The sequence below is a fragment of the Oenanthe melanoleuca genome, chromosome 15 (genome assembly GCF_029582105.1).
Source record: "Oenanthe melanoleuca isolate GR-GAL-2019-014 chromosome 15, OMel1.0, whole genome shotgun sequence".
Classification (NCBI taxonomy): Eukaryota; Metazoa; Chordata; class Aves; order Passeriformes; family Muscicapidae; genus Oenanthe; species Oenanthe melanoleuca.
Window position 1 is genome coordinate 12,180,915 of NC_079349.1, and position 8,761 is coordinate 12,189,675.

Below are 8,761 nucleotides of genomic sequence, written 5' to 3' on the forward strand. Positions count from 1 at the left end.
GGGACAGGGAATGGGGACAGGGAATGGGGATAGGGAATGGGGACACGGGATGGGGACGGGGAATGGGGACAGGGAATGGGGACAGGGAATGGGGACACGGGATGGGGATAGGGAATGGGGACACGGGATGGGGACAGGGAATGGGGACACGGGATGGGGACACGGGATGGGGACACGGGATGGGGACAGGGAATGGGGACACGGGATGGGGACAGGGAATGGGGACACGGGATGGGGACAGGGAATGGGGACACGGGATGGGGATAGGGAATGGGGATAGGGAATGGGGACAGGGAATGGGGACACGGGATGGGGACAGGGAATGAGGACACGGGATGGGGACAGGGAATGAGGACACGGGATGGGGATAGGGACAGGGAATGGGGAGGGGGGCAGGGAATGGGGACACGGGATGGGGATAGGGACAGGGAATGGGGATAGGGACAGGGAATGGAGACTGGGATGAGAATAAAGACAAAGAGAAATACGGGATCGGGACATGGGATAGGGATAGGGATGGGGATGGGGATGGGGATGGGGATGGGGATGGGGATAGGGATAGGGATAGGGATAGGGATAGGGATAGGGATAGGGATAGGGATAGGGATGGGGATAGGGATAGGGATGGGGATAGGGATAAGGATAGGGATGGGGATAGGGATAGGGATAAGGACAAAGGACAGAGACAGGGGATGGAGACATGGGATGGAGCAGAGAGATACGAGGATGGGACACTCCAGAGATTGGGATGGAAACAGGGGGAAAAGGGCTTGGAGCCATGGGAGAGGACAGGATTTGGAACAGGGGTCACGCAGGATGTGAGGGACAGGGCCAACACCTTCCATAGGCTGTGTCCCCTTCCTCAGCTGGGTGTCCCCACTCGTGTAGGATGGGAAGGACCCTCTGGAGCATCATCTGTCCCCACCCACGGGCCCCCCATGGCCCCGGGCTGGTGACAAATGGCCAGGAGAGGGTGACCGGCGGTGGCCAGCGGGAGCAGGGGGGGCACAGCGCTGCTCAGGAGTGGCCAGTGCTGTCCCCATGTCCCCAGCCCTTCCCGGGAATGGGTCAGCAGCGGCCGGGCCGAGGCTGGGGGTGCTCAGCCTCCTTCCATGGCTTCTGTGGGATGAGGGATGGGTGGGACCTGTTCCCACACGGGAGAGCTGTGGGGGACAGCAGGGACACCAGGGCTGCTCGGGGATCTACGGACCTGTGTGCTGATTGGCTGGGATCTGTGCTCCTGCCTTCTGATTGGCTGGGATCTACGGACCTGTGTGCTGATTGGCTGGGATCTGTGATCCTGCCTTCTGATTGGCTGGGATCTACGGACCTGTGTGCTGATTGGCTGGGATCTGTGCTCCTGCCTTCTGATTATCTGGGATTTAGGGATCTGGATGATGATTGGTTGGGATCTGTGTTCCTGCCTTCTGATTGGCTGGGATTTAGGGATCTGGGTGTTGATTGGTTAGGATCTCCGGGCCTGGCTGGTGATTGGATGAGCTGTCAGTACCTGCCCACATGTTGAGCTCTGTGAGTGCTGATTGGCTGGGCGGTCTGTGACTGCTGATTGGCCACTGGTCCCTATGGGCTGACTGGCCGGGCTGTGAGTGCTGATTGGTCGGATGGATTGGCTGGCTGGTACCCGAGTGCTGGTTGGTCGGATGGATTGGCTGGATGGTACCTGAGTGCTGATTGGTCGGATGGATTGGCTGGCTGGTACCCGAGTGCTGGTTGGTCGGATGGAGTGGCTGGATGGTACCTGAGTGCTGGTTGGCTGGGTGCCTATGCATACCCATGTCCCAAGGTCAGGTTTGGGGGGTTACATCCCCCCACCCCACCCCTGTCTCCATCCACATCCCCATCCCAGCTGGGATGGCAGACCCGGCCCTCCCATCCCCTCCCTGCCTGCAGTCCCCCGGCAGGGGTGTCCCCTGTCCCGCAGGGGTGTCCCCTGTCCTCCAGGAGACCTTCCTGGCACCCACCCCCCCAGCTCCAGCCAGTGCCTGGCTCCGGGGGGACATGAAGTGAGGGCCCCACCCCGGGGTCGCTGTCCTGGCACCCTTGGAGGGGTGTCTGTGCACCCCAGGGTCTCCCCTTTCTCCTTCACACCGGGCTGGGGACCTGCTCTGTACCGGGTGGTCCCAGCTCCCTTCCCAGGGTCCCGCTCTCTATTCCCGGGGTTCTACTCTATTCCCGGGTGTTCCTCGCTCTGCCCAGGGGATCCATGGTCACATCAGGGGGCTCCCCACTCCCTTTCCTCGCCCTGTCCTCGGGGGTCCCACCTCGCTTTCTGAAGGTCCCACCCTCTGTTCCTGTCGTCCCCCTCGCTGCCCGGAGGGTCCACACTGGCTTCAGGGGCTCTGCACATCCCACGGGTCCTCCCTCTGTCCTGGGGTGTCCCTGCTCCCTTCCCGGGGCTCCCATTCTCTATTCCCGGAGATCCTGCTCCCTGCCCGGGGGATGTGTTCTCCCTTGAGGACCACTCTTACTCTCTTCACTCTATTCCCGGGGGTCCCGCTATCTGTCCGTGCTCCCCTCGGGAGCTCTCCTCTCCCTTCCCGGTGGTCCTGTTGTCTCCTCCCGGGATCCCGCTGTGCCCCGGAGCCCCCGTTCTCCTGCCGGGGGGGATCCGCTCCTTTCTGGTGCGGCTCCCGCTCCCCGCCCGGGCGTGGCACCGGGGCTGCGGCGGCGCGGGGCGGTGCCGGTGCCGGTGCCGGTGCCCAGCCCCGCTGCCGGTGGCGGGGCGGAGCGGCCGCCCCGAGCGCTATAAAGCGAGCGGCCGCGCCGGTGCCGCAGCGAGGGCGGGGGTCGCCATGAGCCTGATGCTGGAGACGCTGCTGGGCCCCCCGGGGGGGCTCCGCAAGGAGCCGGGCCGCGCTCCCCCGCGCTCCGCCGCCTCCAGCGGCTTCTACTCGTGGCCAGCCCCGGTGGTCGGGCGGGCGCGGGGCGCGGGGGGCGGCGGCGGCAGCGCGGCCGCGTCCTCCACCGAGAGCCTGGACTCGGTGAACGGCGAACCGCGGGCGCGCAACGAGAAGGAGCTGCTGCAGGTGCTGAACGACCGCTTCGCCGGCTACATCGAGCGGGTGCGGGCGCTGGAGCAGCAGAACCGGGCGCTGGCGGCCGAGGCGGCGGCGCTGCGGCAGCAGCAGGCGGGGCGCTCGGCCATGGGCGAGCTGTACGCGCGGGAGCTGCGGGACATGCGGGGCACCGTGCTGCGCCTGGGCAACGAGAAGGGGCAGCTGCGGCTGGAGCGGGCGCGCCTGGCCGAGGACGTGGCGGCGCTGCGGGGGAGGCTGGAGGACGAGGCTCGGCAGCGCTCGGAGCTGGAGGCGGCGGCCCGCGGGCTGGCGCAGCGCTCGGCGCAGGAGGAGCGGGCGCGGGCGCCGCTGGAGGAGCGAGCCCGGGCGCTGCGGGAGGAGGCGGAGCAGCTGCGGAGGCAGCACCGCGCCGAGGTGGGAGCGCTGCTGCGCGGGGCGCGCCCCGAGCTGCCCGCGGAGCCGCCCGCGTCCCTGCGCCCCGGCGTCACCGCCGCGCTCCGCGACCTGCGCGCACAGCTGGAGGGCACGGCGGCCCGCAGCACCCTGCAGGCCGAGGAGTGGTTCCGCGGTGAGTGGCAGGGTGTGGCCGCCAAACCAGCCGGCAGCATCCCCGGGATGCAGGATCCCCCGGAGCTCGCCGGGGACGCCCTGGGCTGCCGCGCTCCGGGAGGCGCTGGAGCAGAGGGAGCGAGGGAGTCCCGAGGGACGCGGGGACCCCCCGCTCTCTGTGTCGTGTTAGGGTGACCCCACCCCGGGAGGTGCAGAGACCCCTCTAGTGTACTTCTGGAGGGTGTTGGGATACTGTCGCCCTAGGAGTGTGCAGGGACCTCCCCATATATATAGAAATATATATATAGGTGTCACCCCACCCTAGCAGCCTGCAGGGACCTCCCGTAGATCCAGCGCCCTGGGAAGGCTGCAGGGTGACCCCATCCCTGCCACCAGACCTCCAGGGCCTGCGGGTGCGCTGCCCGACCCCCTCTCTGCCCCGCAGGGAGTTTCGAGGAGGGTTCCAGGATAACTGTCGTGTCACCCCGCAAGTTTTTGGGGTACCGGACTCCCCTTTTTGCTGCAGGGCGTTGAGCTGGTCCCTCTCAGCCGGGGCGAAGCCAGGGGTGTTTGCAGTGCTGGGGGGAGGGGGCGGGACCGCATCCCTGACACGGAGGGGAGGACAGGGAGTGTCCCTTCTTGGGGATGAGGGGGGACATTACGGTCCGGGAGGGGCTCCCCAGCCTGAGCCGGGCGGGTCCAGCACCGCGGACAGCGGCGGGTCAGCACCGCGGGCAGCGGCAGCGCCGGCCCGGGGGCGCCCGTCCCGCGGCCCCGGAGCCGCAGCATCGCTGTTCTCCATCCTTGTCCCCTCATTCTGTGCCCCCCCTCGTCCCCTGGGGTGTCCGCAGGGCGCTGCGGCAAAGCTCCCCCGCCTTGGGACAGGGGTGGCGTGTCTGGGATGCGGCGGGAGGGGCAGCGCCACAGCTGGAGGGGAGGCGGGGGCTGCAGCGGGGATCGGCACCGGGCGAAGTCCAGAACGGCAGAAACACCCCTGAGCTCGTCTTGCCCGTCCTCCTTCACTTCCCGGCAGAGATGGAGCCCATGGGGAAGGCGGAGTGCCCAGGGAGGCTGGGATGGCTCTGCAGAGGACAGGGATGAGTGGCACGGACAGGTTTGAGCTTCCCCAAGGAGGGGAGGCTGCAGCCTCCTTCCCCCCGCCCTGCAGCTTCCCCGTTCCGTTGCAGTGAGGCTGGACAAGCTCTCGGAGGTGGCCAAGGTGAACACGGACGCCATGCGCCTGGCCCAGGAGGAGATCTCCGAGTACCGCCGGCAGCTCCAGGCCAAGACCACCGAGCTGGAAGCCCTGAAAGGGACCCAGGAGTCGCTGGAGAGGCAGAGGCAGGACTCAGAGGAGCGCCATCATGCAGATGTGCTGTCCTACCAGGTGCAGTGGTGCAGTGGGCAGCGGCCCAGGCTGGGGAGGGACCATCCAGCTGCTGGGGAGGAGCAGCGCTGGCATTTTGGCTTCAGGGATGTGAAGGGATGTGGCAAATGCTCAGGGCTGTGTCAGGACTGGCCTTCCCCAGCCCGCAGGGATCAGGAGCCCAGAGCCTGAGGTGGTGTCTGGGCTGTTGTGTCCCTCAGCACCCCTGGAGCTGCCCCACGGCTCTGCTTGCCACTGAGCTGCCTGTGAGGATGGTCACAAACACCATGGACATGTGTCCCCCAGATCTGGGAAGTGAGGGCTGCCTTGGTGGCCTTGGAAAGAAGTGCTGTCCCCAGGGTGGTGCCTCATCAGCCTCTAGCTGCAGCTCAGTCGCCACTGGACTCACCCAAGTCCTAGAAGCACTCCCACAGCTTATCCCTGTGCTGGGAGCTGGCCAGGGGCTCAGCTGGAGCAGCTCCTTGCTCAGGGCATGCAGGGCTCCTGCCAGGGCCCCCAAGGCAACTGGACACCCTGGGACCAGCCCTGGCCATGTCCCCTTCCCTGTGTGGCTGCAGACTCCTCTGTGAGGACACCCTGGTGCTGGAGAACAGGGGACAGTTTAGGGGTGCTTTTGTGTCCCCCTGCTCCTGAGGACTGTGCCATGTGTCCCTCCCCATTATTGCTCTGTCTGCCAACAGGAAACCATCCAGCAGCTTGACAACGAGCTGAGGAACACCAAGTGGGAGATGGCAGCTCAGCTCCGGGAGTACCAGGATCTGCTCAATGTCAAAATGGCCCTGGACATCGAAATTGCTGCCTACAGGTACAGGGGGAGCAGGGGAAGGTGTGGGAGGGTCTCAGCCAGGTCTGCTCAAGGTCCCTTGTTAACACCTGGGCTCTTTTGGGTGAGAAATCATCCATCCTCCAAAGCCATGGTGGGCAATGTCTAACTGGTGATCTGGTGGTGTATGGAGGCAAGGGCAAGGAAACCTGCTCATCCCAGGCCACAGGATGGGGCAGGGAGAGAGATGGAGCTGCAGGACATTGCTGGCAGCTCCTGGTCGTGGGATGAGATGAGAAACCATCACTGAGTGATGCTCTGGTCTCTCCCTGGCAGAAAGCTCCTGGAAGGGGAGGAATATCGACTCGAGACTGGCATTGGGATGCTCTCCTACCCCGAGGTGGTCCCCAAGCCTCCCAGCATCCCCACCAGCATCAAGGTGAAGAGTGAGGAGAAGATCAAGGTGGTGGAAAAATCAGAAAAGGAGACAGTGATTGTGGAGGAGCAGACAGAGGAAATCCAGGTGACCGAGGAGGTCACAGAGGAGGAGGAGGCTGAGAAAGAGACTGAAGAGGAAAAGGCTGAAGAGAAGGAGGAGGAGGGGGAGGAAGAAGAAGAGGAGAAAGCTGAAGAAGAGGGTGAAGAAAAGGCCAAGTCTCCTGCAAAGGAGGAGGCCAAGTCTCCAGAGAAACCTGAGTCCCCCTCCAAGGAGGAGGCCAAGTCTCCAGAGAAACCTGAGTCCCCCTCCAAGGAGGAGGCCAAGACCCCAGCAGTCAAGTCCCCTGAAAAGCCCCCGACCCCCTCAAAGGAGGGGGCCAAGACCCCAGTTGTGAAATCCCCAGAAAAACCTGCAACCCCCTCGAAGGAGGAGGCCAAGAGCCCGGCTGTGAAGTCCCCAGAGAAAGCCCCGACGCCCTCAAAGGAGGAAGCCAAGACTCCAGCTGCCAAATCCCCTGAAAAGCCACCAACACCCTCAAAAGAGGAGGCCAAGACCCCGACAGTGAAATCCCCAGAGAAAACCACACCTCCCTCAAAGGATGAGGCCAAGACCCCAACAGTGAAATCCCCAGAGAAACCCACACCTCCCCCAAAAGAGGAGGCCAAGAGCCCAACAGTGAAATCCCCAGAGAAACCCACACCCCCCCCAAAAGAGGAGGCCAAGAGCCCAACAGTGAAATCCCCAGAGAAACCCCCAGCCCCCTCCAAAGAGGCCAAGAGCCCAGCTGTGAAGTCCCCAGAGCCACCTGCAACTCCCTCAAAAGAGGAAGCCAAACCCCCAACAGTCAAATCCCCAGAGAAGCCCCCAAGCCCCTCAAAGGAGGAGGCCAAGCCCCTGGCTGTGAAGTCCCCAGAGAAAGTGAAATCTCCTGTGAAGGAGGAGGCCAAGTCTCCACAGAAGGAAGTGGCCCCAGCCAAGGAGCCAAGCCCTGCTCCCAAGGAGCCAAAGGCCAAGGAGGTGAAGGCTCCCTCCAAGCCTGAGGAGGGTAAGAAGGAGGAAGCTCCCAAGAAGGACATCCCGGCCAAGACAGAGGAGAAACCCAAAGAGAAGGTGGCTGCTGTGCCAGAGCCTCCAGCTCCACAGGCCAAAGAGACCAAGCCCAGCCCCAAACCTGCCAAAGAGGGAAAAGCTGAGGAAGCTCCAGCAAAACCTCAGGAGGTCAGCAAAGTGACCACCAAAGAGGCTGAGAAGCCAAAGGCTGAGGAGAAGGTGGAGGAGCCCAGGAAGGAGAAGGTGGAGGAGCCCAAGAAGGAGAAGGTGGAGGAGCCCAAGAAGGAGAAGGTGGAGGAGCCCAAGAAGGAGAAGGTGGAGGAGCCCAAGAAGGAAAAGGTGGAGGAGCCCAAGAAGGAAAAGGCGGAGGAACCCAAGAAGGAGAAGGCAGAGGAGCCCAAGAAAGTGGAGGAACCCAAAGCTAAAGCAGAACCCAAAGATGAGCCCAAAGCCAGTAAGGAGCCCCCCAAAGCTGAGGCTCCCTCCAGCAAGGAGGGCACAGCCCCAGAGGCAGGGAAGAAGTGATGGAAGAGTCCCGGGCGCCGAAGGCACCTCCGGGCACGGGGGCTGCTCTGCTCCCCCGATGGCTGGGCCTGGGGTGGGACCCCAGGGACCCCCTGGGCCCCCCAGGCCAGGCTTTCCCTTAGCAATAGGCTGTGAGAGCCCCTCGGGTGGGCAACTGCTTCCCTCGCAGAACGTGATATTCGCCGAGCGCCACATTTAAACACTTGAATAACCCAGGAGAAGAGGGGGGACCCCCAGGGAACCCCCCCACCCTTCTCCTCTAAGTGCATTTATTTAATGTATGTGCAATGGATGGATGAGTGCAATGCAGAGCTGTAGCTGCTTGGGGGGGCTGGCGGGGTCCTGCCCTGCCCTGGGGGTGACAGTCCCTCTGGGCAGAGCTGGGAGAGGCTGGGAGCTGCTGGAATGCTCACAGACACACACGGTGCACCAGGAACCTCAGCCCACTGATCTTTGCTTTCTGTGCAATAACCAAATAAAAGTGCTTACAGAGACACCCTGCCTCTGCTGGCTTGTCTGGGGAGAAGACAGGGAAGGAAGGTGGGAATGTGGGGCTGTGATCTGTCAGCCAGGGCTGGGGTGGGTGACATGGGGCTCTCCAGAGGGAAACACACTCCACAGCAGGCATGGAGGACCCTGTGTCCTGAGGATGGAAACAGGGCCTGCCCTGCTATGCTTTCCAAAGGTCTCCAGTGTTTTTTCCCTTCTTTTTTTTAAGTGTGGCTCCCAAGGGACTAGGAGAGCCTGGTTTAACCCAAGGGCTGCGGCACAGCCGGGCACTGCAGCACTGCACCGAGGGCAGGGGCTGGGGGAGCAGGACAGGGGCTCTCAGCCCTCCTGGGGGAGAAATCACTGCCAGGGGAGACAGAGAGCCTGGGATGGAGGAGGGACAGTGACCTTGGGAGGGGGGATGGAGCCCCAGCTCTGCCAGTCGAGGACCCCCACACAGAGCGCTGCCAGGGACACATCCCAACTCTCTGATGCCAAGCTGGGATGCTGAGATGTCCCAA

The 8,761-nt window shown here is 63.7% G+C and overlaps 1 protein-coding gene across 1 annotated transcript; it reads left to right on the plus strand.

The window, feature by feature from the left end:
* The first annotated feature begins 2,813 nt into the window (after nt 1–2,813).
* Nucleotides 2,814–8,246, plus strand: NEFH (neurofilament heavy chain). The gene is made up of 4 exons (XM_056504733.1): nt 2,814–3,606; nt 4,775–4,974; nt 5,655–5,779; nt 6,074–8,246. Exons 1-4 carry the CDS (start codon nt 2,814–2,816, stop codon nt 7,749–7,751), a joined length of 2,796 nt encoding a protein of 931 aa, XP_056360708.1. The 3' UTR covers nt 7,752–8,246.
* Nucleotides 8,247–8,761: the final 515 nt, after the last annotated feature.

What these genes read in the sequence shown, in the direction of transcription:
- NEFH (XM_056504733.1), top strand. Translation starts at nt 2,814, where the DNA reads ATGAGCCTGATGCTGGAGACGCTGCTGGGCCCCCCGGGGGGGCTCCGC. An exon ending in GGCCGAGGAGTGGTTCCGCG is followed by an intron (nt 3,607 to 4,774) that starts GTGAGTGGCAGG and finishes GTTCCGTTGCAG; the next exon opens with TGAGGCTGGACAAGCTCTCG. An exon ending in ATCGAAATTGCTGCCTACAG is followed by an intron (nt 5,780 to 6,073) that starts GTACAGGGGGAG and finishes TCTCCCTGGCAG; the next exon opens with AAAGCTCCTGGAAGGGGAGG.